General features: G+C 44.4%; 1 protein-coding gene across 2 annotated transcripts in view; it reads left to right on the top strand.

Annotated features, from left to right (window-relative positions):
* Positions 1-27,005, top strand: part of CAPN6 (calpain 6) — a 54,072-nt gene that overhangs the window by 13,537 nt on the left and 13,530 nt on the right. For both annotated transcript variants that reach the window (XM_062006969.1, XM_010195722.2), the window contains exons 4-12: positions 11,399-11,530; positions 11,991-12,199; positions 12,576-12,768; positions 16,397-16,590; positions 18,233-18,310; positions 19,244-19,439; positions 22,585-22,707; positions 24,150-24,352; positions 24,992-25,113. In XM_062006969.1, coding sequence (XP_061862953.1) covers positions 11,399-11,530; positions 11,991-12,199; positions 12,576-12,768; positions 16,397-16,590; positions 18,233-18,310; positions 19,244-19,439; positions 22,585-22,707; positions 24,150-24,352; positions 24,992-25,113 — 1,450 coding nt within the window. The remainder of the gene's footprint in view (positions 1-11,398; positions 11,531-11,990; positions 12,200-12,575; positions 12,769-16,396; positions 16,591-18,232; positions 18,311-19,243; positions 19,440-22,584; positions 22,708-24,149; positions 24,353-24,991; positions 25,114-27,005) is intronic.

Here is a 27,005-nt window from a genome sequence, read left to right as displayed (position 1 = left end):
TGCAGTAATTGTCTGTGATGACACCAGTGCAGTAGCAGTGACTCTGTCTGCCATTGTTACAAATAGTATTACCACCAAAAGCAGATTTAGTTTGTGATCCTGAGCTCCAGCTCTTTCTTAGCTATGGAAAAGATAAAGTCAGGTGTTTCTTTGTTAAACATACATCTGTGCATCTATAAAGGGAAGGGTTGGAGTACAACTTAGTTTTTATAGGGCACAAGCCTTGCAGGCTCAAAAGAGATATGAAAGGTCATAGTAGGCTCTGACCTAAGTTTAAACCTTGATCTTAAAGAAATAGGAACTAAATGAAGAGCTAAACTTTGGGAAGCAGTTTGCCCTGGAAGGTAGTCTGAGAGGTTGATAGGAAGGTTTCTGTATACATTAATCACGTTTTCTAGGATAAAATATTGGAGGTAGAGAGGAGATGGTGTAGTCCTCTCCATATGATACAGCCTCCTGGTAGTGGAGGGGGTGGGTGAGGGGACAACAACAGGTAAGTGGGAAACCACCGGGAGAAAATCATTTGAAATGATGGTTAATTACGTTTTGTTACGCTCTTTACTTTCATCATCAGCCTGTGTACATGATGAACTGTGTACCCCAGGACTTGTGCTCAGCATTTGATTGGGTAAAGTGTTCCAGCGTGATTGATCATCCCGTTACACTGCTTGATTATCCTGAGCTTGGCTGCAGCCATCTGGCATTCTCCTGCAGGTGTTGAGCTGCAGAGAAGTTGCTGCTTGCCAAGAGCTGGCTGCTGTAGCCCCCCCCACTCTCTCCCACTGGAAGTAAGGACAGGCTGCTCCTGGGGAGGAAAGCATTTAATCCATCCCAGCTGTGAGAGCTCAAGGTTGGCACAGCTCCCAGAGATGCACGTGCATGCTCTTCATACCAGTTGCCCTGGCAACTGCACATTCAATTGGCAGGGATTGGCAGCCAGATCCTGCAGAAGGTGATGCAGTTGCAATTGAGCTGAATTGTCTTCAGGTTGTTGAATTTAATTCTAAGGGAGAAGGGGTGGGGTGATGGGGACAATATTAGTGATACCAACTGCCACCCATTTGAGATCCTGCTGTAGGCAGGACTCCCCATGCTGTAGGTTCCTTTAAGGGTAACATTAGTGCTGGCACTTGGCTTCTGAACCTCCTTTTTTGGTTGGAGAGACTAAAAAATCTGCCCTAAGAGCTTTATTTGTTTAGTGAAGGTAGATTTAGTGGAGTTGACAATCTTCTGTACATCTCAGTTCTCCCATCCTGATGATCCACAGAATGGAACAGTAGGGTTTACAAAGCCCTTATGAAACGGGGCTGCTAGGAGCCTGGATGGAAAACCATCCTGGGTCAAAGTTCCCAGGCCATGACCACTGTGTTAGTTCATGCTCAATATGATACTGATCCTTTCATAGTGTCTGTGACATGCTCTGCTGCCAGTCCTGTCTCCTCTTCCAGCAGGTGCCCTAATTGGAATGTACTGTCAGAGATTTAGATTGAAAAATGGGGGTTGACTTTGCAGATTTTTCTGCTGATTTTCTCTACAGATTCTAAAGTAACCTCTGTCACCAGAACATCACAGTAATAATTAACAGGCTTGTCTCTGGGAGTTTGCTGTTCACTGGACTCTGCAAGAATCCTGTTAACAGCAAATAGTCTGCATTTGATTGCATTTTGTTAGAGAGAGAAATTTAAAGGTGAAATATAAGCTTCATATAGAACCAAATTTCACCAGTATAACCCCCCAGCAACCTAAAATCTTGAATCACTTGCAATAGCACTCCCACCTGTGACATGACCAGCCCAATCTCTAATATAAATAGGGTGGGATGTGGGTGCCAGAGTCAGTATGCATGACAAAGTTTTGTGTCTGGTCCCAGGGACTATTAATAACTGCAGGTGCTTCACACTCACAGGTCCCCACCCAGCGCAGGCAGGCATGGATGTACCTACACAGACACCTGACAGGGGCTTGGGAAGCGGAATGGTGTCATGGAAAGAAGGATGAAGCAGTGCTTGGGACTTGCGTTGTCCTACCAGGGCCAATCTGTGGCATTTTGAAGGCAGAGAGAGACACAGAGTCTGTGCTTGTAAAATTTGAGGGGGGATTTAAATGTTTTTCTCGTTGAGCTGAGTTGGTATTTCCATGTGCTAAGAGTGGTGATGGGAAAATGTGAATATACCAGATGGACAGGACAGCCATCTGCTTTTCTAGAAGATGGGTGCTAGAAGCATGGAGAAGATACTGGACCTTGAGTACCAATCATCAGATGCAAAGGGCTGTTGCAGATGTGTTGCTCAGTGCTTTCTCTCCTAATTGTTTTGTTCCTGTAGAGAGGAAGTGAACAGAGCTGTGTGCAGGGCCCTGAGGACTCCTCTCACATCACCAAACAAACAAGCAGGGAGCTCTTAACTCCCTTAATCCATCCCAGCAGTTATTGCTGGCACTGCCTGGGATTCCAGTCTCAGAGGCCTGTGTACAGCTGCATGACCCTTGTCCATGGCCCGTTTTCCTAGACCAGAATGTGCAGTTCAAATCCGGGCTGAGGTGTACTGAGGCATTCAGTGTGCTGTGCCTCAGCCATGCTCTCAATGAGAAGGCCACAAAACTCGATAGTGTTTTGCCCAGATGGGCTGTGTTTCTCTCTTAGAGAAGCTTCACCAGGAACAGGAGCTCTGCTTTGTTCTAGGCTCTTGTGCCTCTGCTCACCTTGCTGCAGCAGCTAGTGACGCCTGACTGGCAGCATGCCTAGGCCTGGCAAGGCCTTGGTTGTGATTCTGGATGTTAACCACTTTGAAAAATGAAAACATGGGAGAACCTGGTGCTCCAGAACTTTGGAGGGCAGGACCTCACCTTTTGAGATGGTATTTAATTGAAGAAGTGTTCTTTGTGCTGAAACAGACGCTGTTTTATTCTCCTAAGCATGTTATTTCACCAAGCATCCTCTTCTAAACAACAGAAATTGATGAACTGAGTTTAGTTCACTCTCATTCTCAGTGATATCTCAATATTAACAACGTGTTTTTGGGGGTGAAGCTCTGTGGTCTGGGTTTTCACCTTGTGCTGAGTATGGGGAGGCATCATGAAAACACTATCTGGCACGTTTCCATCTTGGTTTCTGACTGGCTAAACAATTCCTCCCAGAATACTTTGTCCTTAATGTTTTCATCTGGAGAAGTTGTGACATGTTTCTTCTGGAATTACTGAAATGTTCCTGGAAGGGAGCTGTTGCTCATCCTTACGTTATTAATTGCAGTACTTTTATTTTGCATTGACAGTCTCGTTAAGATGGAGCTTACCCATAGGAAGAGATGAGCAAGGACATATAAAGCCTTCAGCCGTCAGCAAACACCCCAAGTTTAACCTCATTGCTACACTGTGGTGACTGAGTGGACCTTGTATGACGTGAACTTGTTGCCTCAATCCTGTTTCTGGTGTCACCTCAGAAAGTTCTTTCTTCTTAGCTGTGCCCTTCTGGGTTGGCCGTGTCATGCCAGGAAGCAAAAAACCACAGTGGCACCTTGCCAGGATCCCTGCCCTCCCTCTTCCAGAAAGCTTGCCAAAGAGCTGGGAATTAGTGGATGTCCTAATACACAGCTTCATCCTTCCTCTCCCTTGTCTTGCAAGCACCAGGGCAGTGTGAGGCATGGGTCCCCCTTTCTTTGTGATGATATCCTTAGGTACACCCACCCTTCAATGGGTGTTGCATTTGTTTTGCGAGTGGTGTCTTTGTCCACAGTATTATTCACCCAAGTCTTCCAGGGATATAATTATGAGCAAACATTTGTAAATCATGTGCATGCTTGCCAAGCAGACAGCTCTCCACATGCCAGCATTTTGTTATCTCCTCCCTTGGCAGTTTTTCCAGTTTCTATTTCCCTCCTTCAGATTGGATGGAGGCTTTCTTATGTTGTTGTGCTTGTATCCTCTAAAGAAAAATCACTTAAATGACCTCAGTGTCACCTCTAGACCGTAAGCAGTACAATCCCAAGGTTCTGAATGTTTCTTTAAAGTTTAAAATGTCAAGCTTGATTTGGTTGGTTCAATCATCATTAGGTGAAAATCGGTTTCTCAGAGAATTGGCTCCTGCTTGTCCTGAGGCAACGTGATGCCGGTGAGAATGACATGGGACAATTTATTTTGAGCCTGTAAAACAAAAAGCTGGCATCAGTCTTCTTACAGTAATTGTTGGTTCATTGATTTCATCTTCTGAAAGAATTAAATGCCTGGTTTCTCTGAAGGAAAAATTATAGCCCAAACATGTCAGTTGCAAAGGAAATTAAAGTACCGTTCTGTCAGCAGTCTGTCCCAAGAGCAAAGTGTCTGCAGCCAGAAAATACTCTGTGTGTGTGTTTCTGTGTGTGTGTGTGCTAGGAGCTTTGTGCTTTTCTCATTTTATTTCTGTATTACAAGTGTCTTTGGGATGAGCAATGTCTTGGAATTTGAGGTTTTGTAGGACATTATATCTTACATTTGCGAAAGGATTGGTTTGGATTTCGCACTGCTTTGCTGTGATTTAAATGGATGTTTCCTTCAACATTCATTCTGTTTCTTTTTTTTAATGAAGTATTTTTTTTCCTGGCTAAAAAGAAGCTGTTAAAAATCCTTCCCAGCTAAAGGAACCTTTTAGTACTGCTATCTAAAGTATGTGGCATCATTTCTGGCTTATTCCTCAAGGCTAAAGCTTTTTGGAATTTACATCTTTTCAAGTTTGCAGGAAATCAGAGAATCACAGAATGGTAGGGGTTGGAAGGGACCTTTAGACATCATCCAGTCCAACCCCCCTGAAGAAGCAGGTTCACCTAGATCAGGTGGGAATAAAACAGTCTTTCTCAGGAAAATACACTGTCTTTGTTTAGAGCAAATGTTCTCTCTTATGCACTGAACTTTGACCAATTGTTCTACGTGCAGTCACCCATGTGCATATATTTATTTAATGCACATTTGAGTTGGGAAGGCAGGCCTTGTTTCCTCACATCTCAAATGCAGAATACCTTTAGCCTCTTTAGAGGCTCACAGAAGCCTCAAAAATTCACTTCCTCACTCCCATGTCTTTCTTTCAATAGAAATAATGAAACATACATCTTTATGCAGGTGCTTATTTCATTAGTTGTAACATTTTGGGTGGATAACTGGCCCTGGAAAAGAGCAGATGTGATGATGGTGTTTGATAAAGGAATTTGAAATGAAGTAGAGAATTCAAATCAGTATATTGATATCACATTGGGAAGCCCAAAAATAAGCTGAATGAATGCAGGGAAAGTGCTATGTAAAGAAACAGCATGATATAAATACAAAGTTTCTCATTACATCTCTCCAAACAGAGATGAAGCTGATTGTGCTTTAACTGGTATGAAACCATGACCAAGGAAACGTTCCAACTATAGCCTGGAAGGCTGACTCCTCCCAAGGAGCCAAAGGCTTTTGTCAGTGTATGTGCCTGACTGAATCTGCACTGGTCTTTGGGTTGAAATAGAAGAAAATCCTGGATCATGATAGGGAAAACCTTGACAGTGATCATGAGGTTGGAGTCACTTGCATTTCATAGACATGAAAGTAAGTAGAGGTACCTCCCAGGCAGAACGAGGCAGGAGGAAGAGGGTGTCTCCAGCCCTGAGATTAAGTAGCCAAGTAATTCTAGTCGTGTAGAGAGGGTGCTCTGTGGTCTGCAATCTAGACTGCAACCAAACCCTGTGGAACAGGGATGGAGAAAGGAGGTTTATGGTCTAGTGTTATGGTTTAGACTTCTGCTTTTTAACCTTTAAAGTCTGTACATTGCTACTGGACAAGGAAGAAATATCTCTCTGCAAGTAAAACAAATCACCTGCAACTTCACTGAATTTTCATTCCAGTGTTCCTTAGATGGCCTGACTTAGTTTTTGCCACACAATGCCTGATGTAATAACAAAACAAAAGGGTGCCTTTGCTGAAATCTACCTAATACTCTTTTGTAAACAGCATATTCCCTTCCTTGTAAAAGCCAGTGATGAAGAATTCAGTCTGCATCAGTTACCAGCCCCTTGAGGTACAGCATAAGGTCAGACTAGACAAGCCTAGAAAGGTCATGGCCACTGAGCCAAAATGATGCTCGTTATTAGGCAAAGAAAATAGCTGCTTCCTCAGCCAGAGATGAAGTCAAACCTACAGACCTGGGAATTGTTTATTGCACACTGGTCCATTGCTGAATAGATGTTTTCCAACCTCCTCATTGTTTTTATTTCCCATCTTAGGAAACCAGTTCAAGAACTTGATTGAAAAACATGTTTTGAGGAAGCAGTAAAAACCCACTGCCTTTCAATCTGATGAACCATGAGTGGACTTATAGCCCACGTCTGACCTCAGCCACATCAGTGTGTGACTGGAGGTGATGTCAGGGAGTCACTCTAAACCGACTTGGCCACCCCTCTGTCACTTGCATTTCATATGGAGACATCTCCACTGCTGTGGTAGGTTGCTCTTTGTAGAAATGGGCTGGGTTATACTACCTCTGTCTCAAAAGAGCTCAGATTGCCTTCAATTTCTTTCCTTTCCATTGGGGAAAGGCCAGTTGGTCTGAAATCCCTGGATTGCCAGCAGCCCATTGGAAGCAGCTACAACTTGCTAAGCAGCACTCCCAAAGAAACAGTTTTTAGCCCATTAAAATGCTGCTTTGATTGTATTATTCTCTCCAGATTATGTCAAACTTGTGGTAGCTTTGGAACAGCAGAGAATGAAGTTCCATAGAGGTTGGAATCACTTGAGATGTGGAGAAACAGGATATTCCGGAATAGGTGGTAACCTTAACCAACCAAAACGTGATCTCAGGCTCTTCAGCATCTGTGTTCACTAAACCAACAATAATCTTTGGGAGATTTTAAACTTCAGTTACTTCAGGTAACTTCCACAGTAGTTGTGTTGAGGTTTTAACCTGGGCTGCTTTGGATGCATTTCCTATAACTAGCTGTGCCTGCTTTTGTGATGTGTGTTACTGGGTTGGTTTGATGAGAACCCCATTAAAGACGCAAAGGATAACATTTTGTGGAGCAACTGTATAAAGGTGTGGGCTTGTTCTGAACTATTACCTTGATTCATATGATCAGCAGAGAGATAAGGCTCTCTCCAGCATTACCTCACTGTGGGAGAGGAGGCAAGTTAGTGACTGTTCATTGCCCTTGGAAGGGACCGTGTGTTCTGAGACACTTAGCTGAGAGAACATGACACCTTCCTAAGTGAATCCAGCCCTAAGAATGACATCTCTGAGGCTGCTCATGGGGACAAGTAACACAACTTGTAGTACTGAATTTAGAGAAAAGAAAATGCAGTAAGGGAAGGAGGACAAGTTGTTGTCTGGTAAGTTCAGTGATAAAGAACTGTTGTCCTTGAACAAGGAAGCTTTTCTCTAAAAGCAAACTATTAGGCATGTGCAGCAGTTCTGCAGAACCTTGATCTAAAGCATCACAAACTAAGATAGTGCTACAAGCCATGGTATGATACACTTCTAAGAGGGTCGTGGGAGAACAGAAAGTCCTTCGGTGTAGATCTGAGTGATTTCTGGGATGAAGTGGCAGAGGACTCTTAGGAGCTTCAGTAAACACGTTGTTACTGAGGTTCAGGAAAAGGTCAGCCCTCCGGCACATCATTTGTCCCCTTTCCAGCAGCTGTCAGCATTCCGGACGAGAACAGCTCTAGAGCTCCAAGGGTCAGGTGAAATCTACAGGCAGCCAAGATACACAATATGTTGCCCAATGTTTGGGGGTTTTTCTTCCAAAACACTGATGCAAATCCTCCCCAAACACACGTGTCCCATCAGCAGGGCAAGGCAGAAACCCATGGCCTCCCCTGAGTCACCACCAGCCCCAAACTGGAAATGGAAAAAAAGAGCACTGTAAAAATGTCTGTGATGCACTTGGTTTTGTACCAGGGTTGATTGGAGAGGGAGGAGGGGGAAGAAGCATTTTGTAATTCCCAAATAACTCTGATTAACTGAGTTTTCTTTCACACAAGGCTGGAGCGAACTGCCATTCTCTTCCTCTTGTGATGTACAGTTGAGTTTGGTTTCTAAGCAGTATTGGGCATTATCTCGCTCTCGGGAGCTGATGTTGCTGGACAATGGGCATGGAGCTTACAGAGGTATTGCACATCCTGAGCTCAGGGTGTACAGACAGAAACCTGAGAGCTAAATCTTCCTTTTGTTGATTTACATGGAGTAACAGCACTGATGGTAGTCAGTTCCTGGTCTCAGCAAGGGCTGTTTCTGGCAGGGTCATATCTGACTCTAGGTTTCTTTTGATGGCAGTTTCTCCAAGAACTGTCCTCTGAAGGGTTGGAGCTGTACTGCTGGGAATGACTGTAACTTAAAACTTCTTTCATTCCATAGGAGGTTTTTTCAGGCATAACAAGGTTGCAAAAGGCCTTCTGTGTGCATTGATGTATCTAGCACAGTTGGACACATTTTTCTTCTTAGGGCTGACTGCAATTGCCTTGGCAAACAGCCTGATCTGGAGAAGGTTTCTATAAACATGCCAGCACAGCTGGGGTTTATTATAGGATAGACAATCTCTTCTACCTTTTCAGCTACACAACCTCAAAATCAGCACTGTCTTTGCTACCTTCTTTTAGATGAGATTGGTTCAGTTGGCTGTACCCAAAGCTCAATTTTTGTGTCTATGTTCAGAAAGAATTGCCTTCCTCCTTCCTTCCCTACACTGACCTCACTTTCCACAGGAGCTGACTCAGTGTGAGGATGGGAGAAGAGAAGGGAATGGAAAGAAGTCTCAGCTCAGACATCATTCAATCTGCTTTAAAAATGTTTTTAAAAGTTAGATCAGTCTGATAGAATCAAGGAAAGTGCCTGTCTCCATAGGTCTTGCATGCAAACAGAGGTAGATTATTATTTATGTTAAGGCTGGGTTCTTTAAAGGCTGATGAAGAAGGTGAGCTCTAAATGCTACTGAATCCTTGGAAAATCTTAGTTGCAAACATGATCTGAGCCACACAGTGACGGTCATCACAGCAGCTATTACAATGGCTGTAAGTGATGACAAGAGAAACAGAGCTAATGTCATTGTCTTGCATGGTTGTTTAATCTCAGAAGTCCAGGGCTGCTAGGCAGTTTAATAAGAAAGGGTTTATCAAGCAGGATCCTGAAGAATTTAGTGACTATGGTGGAAACAGGGAGGTGCTGCTTGTAAGTTCTGCTGCTCCATGTTTGCTTTGGACCCCAGTGGTGAGCGAATGCTAATCTCATCCATATGTTTGGCCCTTGACACATGCTGCTCTCTGTTTTTTCTCTGAGGACCATATGAGATGCAAGACACACTTCAATTTGGAAATGACAGTTTAATGTGGTTATTTTTAGCCAAGCAAACCAAATAAGAGAAAATATTTGTAATACACAGCAGTGCTTCATGTCTTTCAAAACCAATTCAGGTTTTGGCTTCTGCCGGTGACAGAAAAGTTTGGACCATTTTAACCTCGAAGGCCCAGTTTATCCCTTGATTATTACACCAACAAAATAACATTTTGAAAAGAAAAAACAAACTTGACATTCTTCTTCAGAGGTGCAGGGAAATGGGACATGAAACTTGAGTCTAGCCAAGCTGGGTTTGGAATGTGTGGTAGCACTGTGAAAGGCAAGTCGTCAACTGATGTCAAGCCCTGCAACAGGTAACTGGGTTGATTTACATCAGGTTAAACGAATCTTCCCATGATGCAGATGCTTCCTACGTGGTCAGTTTTCCTCATAAGCACCCTTCTGTTACTCAGAAGTTTGTTGAGTTCTGTTAATAAGCTCTGAAATTTCCATAAGTGAAGACACGTGTGAGAAATATTGACAGAAGAACAGTGCCATGCAGTCAGTGGTTCCTTGTTTCCCAAGAGGCATGTAAAATTCCTACTAATTGTTATGAAATGAGGAAAATCTCATGCCAAAAATACCATTTTCCTAAAGAAAACAGCAGCAGCCCTGTGCATTGCATACCCTGAGCTGATTTCAGGCTGCCATCTGCTAAAGCAGAACAGGAAAATGGGCTTTCAGCTCAGCACTGAGCTGGTTCTTTGCTCTGAAAGTAAGCTTAGCTGGCACTGATTTGTCACAGTCCCATCAAAGGGAAGACTGAGAGGTTTTGGCATGCCTGTGGTGTGTAGCCAGCCTTGGATTACCATCTTGGTATTTTGGGATCATCCATAATTACTGAAGGGTATGAGGTAAGCAGCACAGCTCCTTATTCTGCTGATAACAACCTGCCAAGGCTGCAGCACGTTTGGAGACTCCTGCCGTTGTGAGGTGAGAGGGAGTTAGTTATTCTGTGTTTCTAGTGCCTGGATATAAGATCATTGTCTTCCTACAGTGTTGAAACTCAGGGTTATTCTCATGTTGTGAAAGAGCAGAATTGAGTCTTCCATCCACTCAACCAGTCAGGAAGAGCAATGATTCACACAAGACTACCCTGAGCAATCATCACTGGGTTGAAACCAGTAGGTTCAATATCAATTATAGGACAGTCAGATTACGTCTTTCTTGAAGTGGTGCTTGGGAGCTTCTCCTTGGGACTATGAAGCCATATATGAATCCATTCAGGAGAACACCATCTGTCTTGGTAGCAAACACAATACTGCTGCAAAAGGTACCTCTGTGGCTTTTCCATATTCAAGGATACTTAGAGGTGCTGCTGGTGGTGCCCTGATCTGCAGGCTACCATCATGCCCCTTGGGAGAGACACAGCAAGGGGAGAGCTAGTGAGAAGAAGGGACACATCACAGGAAGAGTCAACTCTGCTTTGGTGAGAATCTGCATCTGGGAAGCAATGGGAGAGGAGAAGGGCTTCCAATGAGAGACACAGAAAATGAGAAAGCTGAGACCCAGAGAATGGGAGATGTATCTCACAGGTGTATTCTGTGCCTTTGGTGCTGGGTGTCAGTAGCTCATGGTGTTGCTGGAGGAGGGTTTCCAGTATGGCAGCCAAGGGAGTGGCAGTGAAGGAATAGAAGCTTAGAGTGCTGGTGTCAGTAGCTTAATTTCCTGCTGCTTTCCTTGTTGGGGTTATTTTTGGTCAAAGCCTTTCACTGTCATGCTTCTTCCTTCTCCATTCTCTTACTTTCAGTAACTGCCCCAATGCCAGATACGTCTCCCAGATGTTGAATTCATTCCAGTCCTCAAAGATCACCTCCAGCTGAGGGCAGAACTAGGAATTCTGCCAGAAACAAAGGGGCAAATCCTGGTGTTAACTTAGTTAAGGCAACACAGTGTAAGAACTTAGGTAATGTTGTATACCCCACCTTTCCAATAGACCCGTGCCACAGGGCATTTGAATTCCCTGGTACAGAAACTCAACATTCCAATGGGAGAGTGATGCAGAACAATAACTGGAAGGATGCTGTGATCCTTTCTGGAGCAGAGTCCCCAGTAATCTCTGGTTTGCTTTATTAGGACCTCTGTGAAGACCCCCACCTGTTTGTGAATGGAATCAGCTCCCACGACTTACACCAAGGCATCCTTGGGAACTGCTGGTTTGTGGCTGCATGCTCCTGCTTGGCTCTGGGGAAGACCCTCTGGCAGCAGGTAAGTGATCAACCTGCTTGGTACATGAAATAAAGCTGATAAACCTTGGTTGTTTCCCTGCCTATCAGCCAGTGTTTTGCCCTCTAGGACTAACGTGCCTCTGATGAGTGGTGAATTTTAGCGCAGTCAGATCTTCCCTTTCTTAGGTTCATTTGCCATGTTGAGACCTCTCCACTCCACAGGCAAGCACCTAAGAAGAGATACAGCAAAGCCAGAGAGTGCAGTAGTTTCTGTTTGTCTTTCTGTGCAGATCTATTGAATTTCACTTACCTAAAAGGGTCTGTGGAGTGGGACCATATTTGACTTTGTACCACATTCACCCTCTTTGTTCACTGCTTTGTCTGTTTGAGCTCATGAAGCTCAGTACCAGCATAGTGCATGCTCCAGGGCTGTCTGCCCTCTGAATAAACCTTCACATTGTGCATTTGGTGAACTTTCTTTCTCTTGTGTGGTTTCTCAGGTGATTCCAGACTTCAGCGAACAAGAATGGGACCCGAAAACCCCCGAGAGATACGCCGGGATCTTCCGGTTCCGCTTCTGGTGCTTTGGGGAATGGACAGAGGTGGTGGTTGATGATCAGCTGCCAACAATGGACGGGAAGTTGATCTACTGCCATTCCAATGTGAAAAATGAATTCTGGAGTGCATTGTTGGAGAAAGCTTATGCAAAGTATGAGCTACTTTATTGTCCTTTTAGTCCACAGTACTGTCCCTCCTGTCTCTTTTGTCTTTTCCTTGTACTTTATGTGGTTTTAAGTTTGCTGCTTGTAGAGAACCTGAAAAAGATTGAAAACTCCTCCTTTAATCTCCATGGAAGTGGTGAATGATAAGAGTGCAATGCACTCTACTTCAGCAGCCCAAAGCCTTAAGGATCATTGCACTCCTTTCCTAGAAACCCAGCAAAGGTTTATCTGCAGTCTGCTGTTTTGTTTTGTTCTGTTCTGTTTCTCCCTTGATGAAACACAAATACATTGCATACATTCAAGCCAAATTAGAGCACTTGTAACAGCCCCTTGGTGACTGAGAACATTGTGTGTTACCTCCAGGCTGGCTGGCTCTTACGAAGCCTTAGATGGAGGCAGTGCTGCAGATGCAATTGTGGATTTCACTGGAGCAGTGGCAGAATCTATTGATTTGGTACAGGGCAAATATGGAGAGATAATTTCTGAGCAGATGAAGCTGTTTGAAGACTTGCTGAAAGCGCATAAAAGAGGCGGGTTGATCAGCTGCTCCATCACGGTACGTATAGAGAGACGGCTGGTAAGAGTTAATTGTAACACACACACGTACACACAGCATTGGTGTAAGTGTACTGACTGTGCCCTTCATTTGTGTGCTTTGGAAAAGCTTCCTATGGAAAAGGCTGGCATGTTAGCAGTGCTGTCCCCCAAGTACAGCTCCGTGAACCACTAACCACAATCACAAAGCTGTCTGTGCTGCCCCTTGAGTGTCGATCTGAAATGCTGCTCTTTCTCAATGGTCACAGTTGTGTGTTGACCCAAGGTTAATCCACCTAGAATGCCCTAATTTACAGGCCAGATGGCAGCCTTCAATTTCTGTACTTCTTAGGGAAATCTCTTTACAGAAAGCTGCTCTGTTGGCACTGAGCTGCTGAGACTTCTTGACTTCAGTTGTGATGACGCAGACATCTTGTCAGGGTAACGCTGGAGCAGAGCAGAAAGGCTGAGCTCCCTTGGTTATTCAGGTTGTACTGTTTGTTACTAAGACTCCTCATTAGAATTAACCAGCAGAACTTGCCTATCCTGGCTAATGTGAGGCAACTAACTCAGGAGGCCATGACCCTGCAGTTTCCCTAGTAGAGAGGGGATGACTTCCCAAGGGTGATAGAGAGTCGCTTTCTGTGGAAGCTTTACCTCTCCCCATTAATTTGAGGTGTTAGAAGGCAGGTGAGAAGCAGCTGCCAAACGGTGCTGTGCACTTCACAACCCACAGGCAGACCAGGGCCTCCAACAACCCTTTGCCATAAGAGGGAAACCAGCAGCAGTCCAGGCTTAACTCACCTTTTATCAAAGCCTGCAATGTCAGGCTATGACTGAGTAGGACTGAAGCTGTTGCCACACATGGAGGCTGACAGACTGCCATGGGACCTGAATATTTCCTAAAAGATTGATTTTAAATGATTTTTAAAGCACAGTCTGCAGGAAGGGGATCACTCTAGAAGTTACAGGGTTGGCATCTAGGAGCACTTCAGCATCTTACTCCCATGTCCTCTGCTTCCAATATAAGAACTTAGCTGAGGCTAATCTGTGTGGGCTTAGTTAAACCACTTAAACACTTTGCTTTAGTTTCCCTGCCTGTGAAACAAAGAACATGTTACTGTAGCACTTAATTATTTCACACCTATAGTGTAAGTGCTAAATCCCAAGTGTTGGTCCATTCAGAAATTCTTGTGAGCATCATGGTAGTTGTAGAGTTGCCTAGCACAACAGAGGATCATCTGTGCTTGGAGAACGTTACCTCATGCTTGGAGAATGTTGTCTATTTAACTGGGCCTGGCCATGCACTGCCCTGCACCAGTGCTGTGGTTCCATCTGGGAGATCAATTTGAACCTGAGAGTTCACCTGGGATAGAACAGGAGTCCTGAGGTGTCCCTCCCAGCAACATCAGGCAACAGCTCAGAAACAAATGATCCTTGTTCTTTGGTGTCTGTTTTACCTTTCTCACAAGGCCTGAATTTTTGTTTAGAAAGAATTCCATCTGGTTTATTCAGACCAGTTGTAAAAGACCAGATTTCCTGGTGTGAATTGTTGTAAACATTGTTTCTGGGATGATCTGTTGCTCCTAAATGCTAAGGCAGTTCAGTTTCTTGATGTGGATCTGATGAGGAGCTTGCTAAGTACAGGGAGTTGTATTTTAAAAAGCAATTAATTAGACAGCTGTAATGCTTTCACTTCTTCCTGACATTATATTTCTGCCTGTCAAATTAAACACAGATGCTTCTACACATTGATTACAGAGAGGCTGTTGCCATTGGTTTGGCCTCACATCTGCATTATCACTTTAGGATGGATGTATTTTACACACAATGAAGCTTGCTAAGTGTGGAATATTTAATACTCAAGGGGCTTCATTGCTGACTTACAAACATGTCATCATTTTCCTTGTATTACACAATGGCCCTAAGCCTCCCCATTTAGAAATCTGAACAGACAGTGGATGCTTAAATGTCTCAAATAAATAAATGTCTTCAGAATGAGGTGGGAAAGGCAACCCAGCAGTAAGAAAAGCCTGAGGGGGGATAAAGGCAGCAGGAGAGGTTACAGACTGCTGTCCTGTCAAGGACTTTTGTTTGCTTTCAGTTGTGAAAAATGCAAAGGAAAGTGTTACATTGGAGCAAGCCCAAACACACTGGAAATGTCAGCCACTTGCTGTAACACGAGCTGATTCTTTAGGAGCTATTGTCGGTGAGAGGCAAAGAGGTCTTGGCAAGAGTCTTTACAGTTGCCAGACTACCTGTCAGTTCCAGCTTGATACAAATTTATCTTCCTTTTTTAGTTTTGGGTTTAGGTTTGTTTTTTTTAGTGATTTCTTACCTCACACACTGTGGCAGAAGGACCCTTTCTGTTCAGACCAGAAAAATGTTCGAATTGGTAAAAATCCCTGAGAAAGTACCATGTGCATTTCATAACACTAATTAATCCATCTCTCTCCACCAAAGCAAAAGCCTGCTTGATCATTGAGCTCCTAATTAGGTTCTTACAAGTTTATGTGCAAGGGTAGGCACTGAATCAAATCTTCCTTCCTTGCTGTCCAGGGGAGTGAGTGTCTTAATTCCCACAAGGTTGTAGCTCAGCGTAGATGAGAGAGACTCTGGATATGGCTTAGTGCAAAGATGCCCATACTGGCTCTGGGAGAACATGATGAATCCAGAGGCAAGACCATTTAGACTGTCTCTGGCTCAGAAGAAGGGTTATAGCACTGGCACAGCTTTATTTTTCCCACTGTCCCGCCTGGTATGTGTTGCTCAGCAGCAGCATCGTAGTGGCTTTGAAAAGGGCCAGTCAAAGCAGCTCCAGCATCTTTATATGGTGCTGCTTTGCTGGTTTTAGACATAATGTGGGAGATTTTGATCTGGATGCTTTAAACAAAACTGTGGTCATTTGCAGAGCTTTACTGTTTTTATGTTTTCTTAGATCAGCACCTCATCAGGCTGTTGTCATCCAGTAAGACAATTGACTGCCTGGTCACTGCTGGAAACTAGACTTCTTAGCTGAAGTCTGTGAGGAGCAAATCCAGTTCCTAGGAAAGCCTGCAGATCTGCCAGTTGCCATGTAAGAGAGGCCTGCCAGGTCATGAGTGAGATACAGGACAGTTTTGACTAATGGCTGGGAAGTTTTCTTGCCTGTGTCCTCTCTTTTTACCCACAGGCTGTAGTTCATCCTGAATATCAAACACAGAAACAGGCACTGAACTCACCAGCTAAATCCTTTGGCCCTATAAAGTGTGCAGTTGAGGACAGCACCCCACAGGGCTGTGTCTGAGCACAGTCATCAGCATCCACAAGAGCCATTTGGTAAAGATGACAGGATTTTGGAAGGGCTGATAAAGGTTGTCCATCAGCCCATCCGTTAACCCTGTGAGGCCAGGAGGAGACAGAATGGCTGTAGCAGGCAATATTCTCCTATGCTCTGGGCTTCTGCCTGCTAGGACTTGTCTGGCAAAGACCAGACTAACGAGCCACTGGTTCTGAGCCCTAGTGCTGTTGTTTTCCTACATAATCAAATCACTTGGGAAGGGAATATGTCGCTCTGTGAAAGAAAACAAGCCTCCCCCATCCTGCCCCTTGAACCTGTCAGGTGTCACAGTGATGTGAGCTGTTTTTCATTGTCATTCCTGGTGCCAAAGCCTTCCTCAGGCAGAGCCAGTGAAGTGGAGACAGAGCTGGGTCTCGTCGTGGGCCATGCCTACTCGGTGACTGCGATTCGGAAGCTGCGCCTTGGGGAAAGGCTCATCTTCTCTTTTAAGGCAGAAAAGCTCTTCATGATCAGGCTGAGGAATCCCTGGGGAAAAAGAGAGTGGAACGGCCCCTGGAGCGACAGGTAAGCGCTGCAAACCCAGTGTCAAGGGAGAGAGACTGTGACTGGGGCCACTGAGCATTCCTCCTGTGGTTAAACACTGCTGAGGCTCAGCATCAGGCTGCAGCACTCAGTGATGGACGAGCCATTGGGCCATCTCTTCCCAAGTACAGCACTCTGAGCCAGTGAGCACAGGAGCAGCCAGGAGCTGATGGCTTCCTGAACTTCAGTTTACTGCATACATCATTGTTGTGGCACACTGTAGAAGAGTAGCCTAGGTTGCAGGTAATGAGTCAGGAACACTCCAGTCCTGAAGCTGTTCCCAGTGTCACTGTTGAGTTTGCCTGTGACTCAGTTTCTCATCTGTAGCTGCCAGCTGCTGGGGATGGCATAAGCCTTATATTCTTAGATAATTTAAGTGACTGGTGAAAAATGCAGTAAAATTGCCACATTTGTTTGATTTTTTGGAATTATCTTTCTGATGAGTTGTAATGTGGGCTGTGAGCTTAGCAGATACCTCCCCAGAGGCACCAATGATTGCTGGAGGGGATGTATTCCATCACTGGCAAGAACATTTAACTAGGATGTTACAGGTCAACACTGTGCTTGCCAGCCAAGGTTCTTAACAAGAGGGTATTAAGCTCTTCCATACTTCAGCTGTCAAAAATCCCTTGCTTTCAATGAGTTTGGTTCAGGTGAAATGTAAAGTGTGTGCTGAAGAGTTGAGGGCTTTTAGTTTAACTTAAGCCCCTTGGCACAGCTGCCAAGACAAGAGGACTCTGAGATTGGTCCACAGTTTTTGGACCTAAGAGAATTAAGTGGAGAGTTTCCAAATGGGGAAGAAGATATCTGTTATGGCAAGCCAGTGCCCTTCTCTCCTGCCAACCACCCTCAACTGTGTTCTTCCAGTACTTTTGGAAAGACAGTGATTGTGGTTCTGTCTAATGTGACACATTAGGGAAGGGGTTCATACTGTCTTCTGTCATGTTGTCTGACTTAAGCATCAGACTGCTTAAATGTTTGCACTTAGGATCCTGTGCTCCCTCTGCTCAGTCAGTAGAAAGAGGCAGCTGCCTCCAGGGGACAAAGCAGAGCAGGGAAGTTATGTGCTGATGCAGGCAATGAGGTGTCTATGCAGTGTAGTGTTACTCTGGGACCTGGACACTGGGCTCCTGCTGCAACAGTTTCTTCTCAAAGGCTCTCTAGGGAAATCTCAGACCTCAGGCCTGTTTTATTTAAGGAGACTGAGAGACAGAATGCTCTGGTTTAAGTGAAGTGTTCAATAAACTTCTCAGAAGGAAAGCCATGTTTCTTTTGAAGGGCCTTCAGGGAATGGAGTCAATCTCATATGACCTTCTAAACCAGCTGTTTAAGTGTCCTAAGGGAGGGTGTAACAAAGAAAATCAATAAGGTTCTGCTCTAGTTGTGCCAATTTCATGTTCATCTCTTTTTTTAGCAGCTTTCAAATCAATCAATGTTTCTGAAGTCCCCTTGTCAGCCCCACACTTTCTTCCTGAATATCATCTGTCCTTTCAGTACTGTGGTGCCACCTTTATAACAACAGGCCAAGAGAGAATTTTACCTGCTTTTCTTTCTCCAGATGAGAGTATTTAATCTATTAATCATCTCTTCTGTTTTGATTTGTTGGTTTGGTTTTTCCTCTCAGTTCTGAGGAGTGGAAGAAAGTCAGCAGTTCAGAACGTAAGAGCTTGGGACTCACTCTGGAGAATGATGGAGAGTTCTGGTGAGTGGGAGCCGGGTGAAGGGTTTGGAGATCCTAGCTACACTAATTGTCATTCATCCTGCCATTTAACAGCTCCAAAACCAGCTTCCCCAAATAGATAAGATCATCCAGTCCTGGCACAAGGTCTGTTTCTTTTAAACTCTCAAGAGATGACAGATGAGAACAGAAGGAAATGGATTAAAAGCTAGTGGAATGATACTAGTGGCTTTTAGTAAATATAAGTTTCAAAGATCCTCAAAACCTATTACTTGTATTTAGGACATTCACTCAGAATCCAAGACAGCATGTGTGCTGGTTTGCCTGACACATTGCCAGGTACTGAACACACTGTCAGTCCTGTTTGCTGACTGCTGTGCCTGTCTGTGGGATGCTAGTTCAGCCATGGCTGAGGTACTTATAAAATACAGCTGCAGCCAATGAATGTTGGTATTTGTATTTTCTAGCATGGACATGAGAAGCATTCATTCTTTACAGAATCTCTAGAACTGTAATGATTTTGACTGTGTTTTAAGCTTAGACACACCAAGGCAGTCCAGCAGCTTCTTCAAGAGATCATCAGTGTCAAATGCATTGGTAGAGCTCAGCATGAAAAGTCTGCTGATTGCTTGATTTTGTGAGAACTGGCACCTGGAAGCCAGCTGTAGGGTTTGTTTATGGACTATTAATAAGCCAGGACAAGATGGTCGTTCAGAGATACCAAGATGTTGGCAGAGGGATCTTTTAACTGCTCTGAAACCCAGTCTGTCACTTTAGCAGGCACAGCTTATAGCACTGAGATAGAGGCTATGTCCAGAGTACAGAAGTCTGTCCTCTGGCCAGCTGAGCAGTGCCTCCTCTAAAAGTACTGGAGGATTTTGTGTGTTGTTTTGTCTCTTTGCCTGAGTATCACTGTTTGTATATAAACCATTACTTTCCTGGTGTCCCCTGGCACAGGATGACTTTTGAGGACTGGTGTAAGAATTTCACTGATGTGGACATCTGCAGGATTGTGAATACCTCCTACTTCAGCATCCACAAGACCTGGGAGAAGAAAATGATGCATGGGGCTTGGACAAAGGATTCAGAGCCCCTGCTAAATCGCTGTGGTGGATGCTTTGATAACAAAGAGACCTTCCTTCAGAACCCCCAGGTAAGAATCTCCCTGTACTTTGTGAGGTAGTGAAGGGTAGCTGCTTCAGTTGAGGCTTCTGAAGTATCCTCTGTATTTAGGAGTGGGCAGTGACCACCTGACAGAAGTCTCATTGCTGGTGTCTGTCCTTGGGGAGTATGCTCATTACTGCCTGTTTCAGTGATTGCTGTGAAATCTCTCTGAAGAGTTCAGATATTTATTTGGAGCTGATCATGGTTGGGGCTGACAGGTCAGATGCAACAGGATTACTGAAGACCTGCCTGGACTTCTTTAAATTTCCCAGCTCTAGAAAGGCAGTGAACTTGCTTGTCTAATGATACAACTGCATTTACTTATAACCCTTAAACAGCCTGAAGATTTGATCCACTAGTACTCCTTTCCATTAATCTAAGACTCTGAAAGTATCTTCCCCAAGCTCAGCCTCTCATCAGCATTACAGAATTTGCCTTATCCTACCTGGTAACTCTCAAGCTACTCAGTTTATCTGATCAGCCATTCATACTGTTTCTCCTCTTCCTCCCTTTCCTCCCAGAGCATGCAAATTCAGGCACAGAGCTTCCCTTACAGCCCATGAGATCTGGGCACTTACTGCTTTAGCTGTTACTTTGAAAATGAACCTTTCTGTTCTTTTGTAATTCACCACATACTTTAATTAAAGATGTTCTTATGTCTGCTTCCCTGCACTGCATGGGAGGTTTGTCTATATCCCTCAGTTCTGATAGCAGAGTATGGGAGAAGCACAAACTTTGCTGTTCAGACTAGGAGTGAACCTCAAGCTCCCAGCTTGTGCTGCCATATAGGTGTACGTGGAGGTGTACTGTCTCCTGTCAGTGCCTCCTTTCCAGAGGATGATTTTATTCAGATATGACCCTGTGTGATTGTGGACATACTGCAAGAGCTTGCACAGATCTCATTTGTAAGTGTTTAGCTGACACAGAGAATGAAATGCACGTTACGGTTGAGTGCAACGCCTGATGCAATGCTAGTTCCTTTTATTCCAGTTTTATCTCTAGGATAGTTGATTAAAAGGCTCTTAATAGCAGTGCTGGAACACACTGATGTTAGCTTAGGGCTGTTACAAATTACTGTGGCACATGCTACCATAGTCTAGAGATAATCTCAGTCTGTTCTCCGTGAATGAAACGCCCCACACTGAGCCCCCCTGGAAAGTTTATCTGTACAGAGAGAGATTGTGACACTTAAGGTCTCTTTAAAAGAAGGGAATTTAAGCCAAGTAGAGATGTAGTACATACTTCACCTACAGCCACCTGCAGATTTCCAGATTGTTACCCATTAGGACAGCTGAAGTGTCATCAGATCAAAGAGAGCTCTCTTACCACACCCAGAGAGCTCTCTTGCCCTCTCACAGTTCCCTTTCCACACCTCCATTTGCCCTGGAACTCTGTAAGCTGTCTGACAAGGTAACACTGCATATTTGCCAACAGAGACAAGAGTTAAGATGTGCCTTACTAAGTGTGGCTACACAGTTATATCTCACTTCTTAGATTCTGCCTGCAGAGGCTCTTTACAGTCCCTAGGACTTCAGAGTCTTCAGCTTTCTCTGCCACAGCATTGGTATAGCACACAAATGGGAGCACAAAGGACTATTGAATCTATAGCAACAACCAGCCAGCCCAGAATAGCAAGCAGTAGTTCTGCAGGTGGCCCATCTGGACTGTAAACACTGTGAACAACTAACAAAGCCCAGAGGCTTGGGGAGGTATTGATTACCTTTCCAATACTGCTGTGCTTTGACCTGCTCTACTAGAGGCTGCTGTTTCCTGCATGTGGCTACAACACTCCCTGAGACAGTGAGGGTCAGGGCTGAGAAATGAGGTGGTGCCTTTTTCTGCAGAGCTCTAACCACAGAGGGATGTGAAGTCATTGCAGGGGATCATTCCACAACAGTAACCAAGGCAATGTCAGTATCTACCTCAGAGCAAACCTCAGTGAGGATTTGCCTTTGAGCAAACCTCCTCCTGGAGGAGAAGGGAGGGAGGGAATTCAACCAATGATGATGCTCCTCTCTGTGCTGTCAGAGAATTTCAGCTTAAATTAGAATGTGTGGTGCACATAGTACCCAGCTGTGCACCACTCCAGTTTTATGCTTTCATTTGTCTGCTTCACGTTTAAGGGAAGACTACAGCATCTGTCTAAACTTGGTGTCAATAGTGTCATCTTCCCCTTCACTGCTTCTGACAACAGAGATTTGCCTTCTGAATGCACAGAAGAAACACAATTTGAAGGAGTCTCTAACAGTGAACAACTGTGTGTGTTTAATTCTTTGTTATAGAAACACCTATCTGACCTTTTTTTTTGGCTGCTGAAGGGCTACATCCTTGTTTATGAACTAACCTTGGAGCACTACTTACTAATGTAAACAAGCCAAGTCTGGTTTGTTGAGATGGGAACTGCAACCTAAACCATCAGATTCCTTTGATTGGTCCCAAACCTGAGTTGATTCAAGTTTAAGCAGTACAGATAATAGGTTTGCATGTTAAAGATGCAAGAGTCTTCCTTAGCCCTTTTTACTGGGCACTCCTAAGACCTCCAGGAAAACTGGGAAAGTCCAACGTGAGGGTTCCTGTTGTTCTGACAGTAAAGAGGGACTGGAGGTGTGGAACAAAGCTGTGGGGTTTGGGGTTTTGTAACTGAGATTTGTAGGACTCCATCATTCACAGGTCCTGTATAAAGATGTTTGAAAATGACAGGCCCTGTTTGGATAGTCAAGTGAAAAGAAGAATCAAAACTTATCAAAGGCCCCATCTGGAATCTGCTGGTTTCAGTTTTTTATCTGACTCCTGATTTTTATGTGTGTAGATATAAAACATAAGCTTTTGCTTTTTTGCTTTCAGAGGAGATGTTCTTTGCTGCCTCAGCAGTTGTTTTGTAGTAACTGTCTCACACTGTCCTGTGTGTGAATTACCTGTTCCAGTGTCTCTGATGTTTTTGCTTTAAGGGTCCTTGTTATTAGCATTAATTTTCAGCTATGAATTGCTGGGCATGTCTGTTCTATGGAGAACTCTCCTCCCACCCCCAAATGGACTTTCTTTTACCTCCTTTGTATGCATTTCCTTGGTGCTGGCTTTATCCTCAGTATCCCAAGGCCTTTCTAACAGCTTTACCCTCTTCTCTTGTCTACTAGTACATCTTTGATGTTAAGAAGACTGAGGACAAAGTGTTGGTCTCATTGCAACAGGAGGATCGGCGCAAGTACAAGAAAGAAGGGAAAGGAGACAGCATCCCAATTGGCTTTGAAATATTGAAGGTAGGCAGCCAACTGCTCTCCTGGGTCAGAGTTTGTTCAGCAGTCCTGCTTCAACCTAGCAAGGAGATCTTTGGCAGACAGAGACATGATTATCATGGTGGAGCCTGGCTGTCCTCTCAGCACGAGCTTTGTGTGTGTACTGCACTCCATCACTGGAGCTGACGTCAGACAGACTGTTCAAACTGCACTGAATGGGATTCAATTCAAACTCTGTTTGAACTAAAGGAACATAAGTCATTTTTTTCTCTATTGCAAAAAGAATTTGGAGTGCTTTTCCTACCCCAAGCTTTGAAGAGAAAGACACACAAAAAACCCACCACTTGAAATGTGGAGGAGGTTTTTTCCCTTCTCCCTGGAAGCTCCTGCCTCCATTTCATCAGCAAATACAGCCAAGTGAATGAGTTTGACAAGTCTGCAGTTTTTCTTTTGCCACTTAGGAGAACAGAGTCCAGAGTGCTTTCAAAAGCTGGAGTAGTGAGTAGGAAATGAGCATATGTGAGAAGGAACCAAAGGGATCCCAAACAGTCATTTAATTGCACTCCCAGGGCAAACTGAGTAAACATATGAATTGAAAGGAGGAAAGTAAGAGAAACAGCTCTGCCTCTGCTTTTTCACTGAGGATCAGGATATATCATCATGTGTTCCTATAGTTAAACTGCACTGAGTCTGTGGCCCTGCCCTAAAAAGTAACTTTAACAGTCAGTTGGAGCTGCTGCCGTCTCCCTCACACCCCTTCATTTGACAGTCTCCTGGTTACCATATTTATTGAAAAGCATCATTACAGAAAGCAGCATAATTTACCTTCCCTTGCTCCTGCCTGTAGGTCTAATTTGGAAAGTCTTAGAAAAGAAAATCACACTTTCAGAAAAGCATCAGTGCTCCATCTTTATTCCTGTTCAATAATATCTCTGTTTCAGAAGTGTTTAACCCATCAGGTTCACTATCATGGCTACAGGCCTTTGGAAGACCATGACCTGCATTATCTGAGGACAAAACAGAACTCCCAGAAAAGAATGTAGGGCTGTCTTTGCCCTCAAGAGTTGCTTAAGAAATAGGTTGATATTTTAAGTGTGCTGTAGCAAATATCAGTGCCCTGAAGGGGATGGTAATAGTTAAGCACAACTTCAAGGTTTAGAAGGAAACATAATTGTTTATTCTGTGGCTTTTGCATTTGGGAAAGGGCACTGAAAACACAACTGTGTGTAAGTGGATTAAGAGCTTGCTATGTAAGACTGGAATGCTCAGTCTGCATGCTAGAGGAAGGAGGCAGGACTATCTCTACCACGGCTTCACTGGCTGAAAAGCCATTTGCCAAACCATTTGCCTTCATTGCATGTTGTCTTTTCTGCCCATCAGTGGCTCTGTGTGGTACAGGGAAAACCCCACCTGTTAGCTCTGCCATCCCTCCTCACATGAACCCCTGTACTGCTCCGTGGCTGTAGGTGGAGGATAACAGGAGCTACAGGCTACACAAGCTGACTGTGCAGGAGAGAGTGGCCACGTCTCCGTACATCAACACACGCACTGTGTTCCTGAAGAGGGTCCTTAAGCAAGGCCGCTACGTCCTCATCCCAACTACATTCCATCCTGGCATCCTCACAAGGTTCATCCTGAGGCTCTTCACAGATGTGCCATCAAAACTCAGGTAGGCTGCACTCACAGCTGAGTGAGAGCTTCCCTTGCCCACCGTGGCTGGAAATGGTTGCCTGGCTGCCCTCAGATATGTCACTCCACACCTAGACCCTCGAGGTGGTCAGGGTCACCTCCCAGAGTCTCCAGATGGCTCGCTGGGGTTTGTGCATGGTCAGGGCTTTTTTCCTTAGTGAACTGTTCAGTTTGGGTCTTTTGACCTTTTGGTTTGGCTTTTGTACTTACCTGAAGTTCCAGGTCAGAGCACTGAGCCCTGCTCCTTGCAATTACAGTTGATGTTATTTATTTCTTAGACCATTTCCTTTGAAACCAGTGGTTGTCTGTGAGGGCAAAGCTGATTTCCATGAAATCAGGCCTGCTGAGTTTTATTTTCTGGCTTTGATACTGTTTCCCATAATCTGAATGGTTTTTCCCCACTGTTTTTGCTGCCATGTGAAGGATGACATACATTTGGTTTACTTTGCTTTGTGCTGCTTTTGTTTCCTAAGCCTGCCATTTCTGTACCACAAGCTTCCAACATGGTCAATGAGGAAAAGAATCCAGATTTCATGGTCTAAAAACACTGAATTTCCACCACCATTGGTTGTTTGTTTGACATTCCTTGCTACAATTGCTTTTTCCCATGATTTTTCAGGGAGCTGAAGGCAGATAAGCCCAAAATGACGTGTTGGAGTCTTCTTTGTGGCTATCCACGCAGAGTCACCCAAATCAAAATTCACTCAGCAGAGGGTTTACAGAAGCAGGACAGAGCAGGAGGTAAGTGCAAAGTGAGCCTGGAAGAGTGGAAAGGGCTTCTTCAGCCTTCTCAAGATGCTCTGAGTTGATAACTGAGCAGCCAGACATTATCCAAATAAACTCAAGATGTGTGGGAATTCTTTTGGTGTTCAAAAGGAGAGATCAGATGAATAAGATGATGCAAAACAGCAAGAGCTGTGTGTCATCTACGCTGGTCCACATGGGCACTACCAGCCAGGCTCTCCTGAGAAGGGTTTTGTGGGGATTAGTAAGAAATTCACCTTTTGGGATTATGTGTGTTCTAAATGGAAGATACCCAGGGAGACAGCTGAGCCCCCAGACTCGTGTGGTGTGTTACATTTACCTCAGCTGTGTCATTCACAGCCTTCAGAGCACTTTGTTGTTCATTGCCACAGGCTTAATAACAGTGCAGGGAGGAGATTCTGGTTTTCAAACCACCATTTTCAGATGAGTAAACTAGGACAGGGAGAGGTTAAATAGCTTGTACAGGACTATCTATCTACATGTCAAAAGAAGTGTCCTGAAGGACACTAAAACACCTTTATGGCACTCGATGTTGGCAGTTAATTAGGAGACTTGTTCAGTTGTCATTTGCTTCTTCATTTTCTACCTCTACTCTCCATCTGTCAGCTTTTGTTTTGCAAGACCAGGGCAACAGAAAAAGGTGCACACATCCAGCTCTGAGTGGTTGGTGGGGGGAAATCAAAGGCACAAAGATACAAGGGTGAAGTTGGAACAGGGAAGTACAGAAGTTCCTGAAGCATCTGCTGTGTTTCCTCTGGATAATTCTTCAGCTAAGGTGTGGAGCTCAGTTGCATTAACTTCTTGTGCTAGAGAAGGCATTAGGCTTAGACCTGAAGTACAGCTCACCTTCAGTCTTGCAAAGCAGCTGTAAAATGGCTCCCCCCAGCAGGCTGCAGTTTTATTTCAGTCCCCTTTTCGTAGCTGCTCCTGGCACCCACTGAGTGGAGACTGAATGTACTTTTCCCTGTGAGAGCTCCTTGCTAGGTAAGTCTGGTTATCTCTTCAGGAATGTTGGAGGGAAGTGATACAGAAAATGGATTCAGTGATTGTTTTTTCTCAGTACTTTTCAAGGAAAAAACCCAGGAGGCACAAACAGCTCAGTCAAACAAGCGTTAGGTCTCAGCAAAGCAGGGTGAGTGAGGGGCTGTGTGTGACAGAGAGCAGAGCGGTGCACTGAGAAGAGCCAGGATGTTCAGGTTCTTGCCCTGTGAAGGACATTTTCATTTTTTACAGGTTGTGGGGTTTATACTTTTAAAATTCCTTGTTTTTCTCTACCATTCCCTGCCATAAAGCAGTAAAAGCCAGTTCTCCACCCGTAGCACTTCACAATCACTAGCACAGTTCCAGCCTTGACGAGATCGTTAAAAACAAACTGCCTGCAGCTGCCAAAGGCTTGAGCTCACTGTGGAGTTTAGTGCACTGTGACAGTGTCACAGGTCTTAACAACCGATGTGTAATAAGTATTCTATCTACAGCACAGCCCAAGTGCCTTTAGGACGCAGTACTACCACACATGGCCTGGTTGAGTTGGAGCTTCTACTTTGATTTCAGCAGCCAGAGTTGGGCTGGTGATTACCCTGACACAACTGAGAAGGGAAGAACTGTCTATAGGAAATGGACTCTCAGATTTTCTGTTTAAACCCAGGCCAAACTTCTGCTTGATTATTTTATCTGCTGCCAAAAGGCATAACTGGGTCGAGTGATGCTATTTGTGGATCAGTACTGAATTCATCCAAAGGCGACAACAAAAATCACTCTATCATTGTCATTTCTTTTTCTGAAGTGCTTCCATTTCCCTGTGTGAAGCCACATGCCATTTTTAGAACCCAGTAACTAAATGAATCTTATTGTTTGGCTTTGAATAACAC

This window comes from Colius striatus, chromosome 13 (genome assembly GCF_028858725.1).
Source record: "Colius striatus isolate bColStr4 chromosome 13, bColStr4.1.hap1, whole genome shotgun sequence".
Classification (NCBI taxonomy): domain Eukaryota; kingdom Metazoa; phylum Chordata; class Aves; order Coliiformes; family Coliidae; genus Colius; species Colius striatus.
This window is presented reverse-complemented; position numbering and strand designations above follow the sequence as displayed.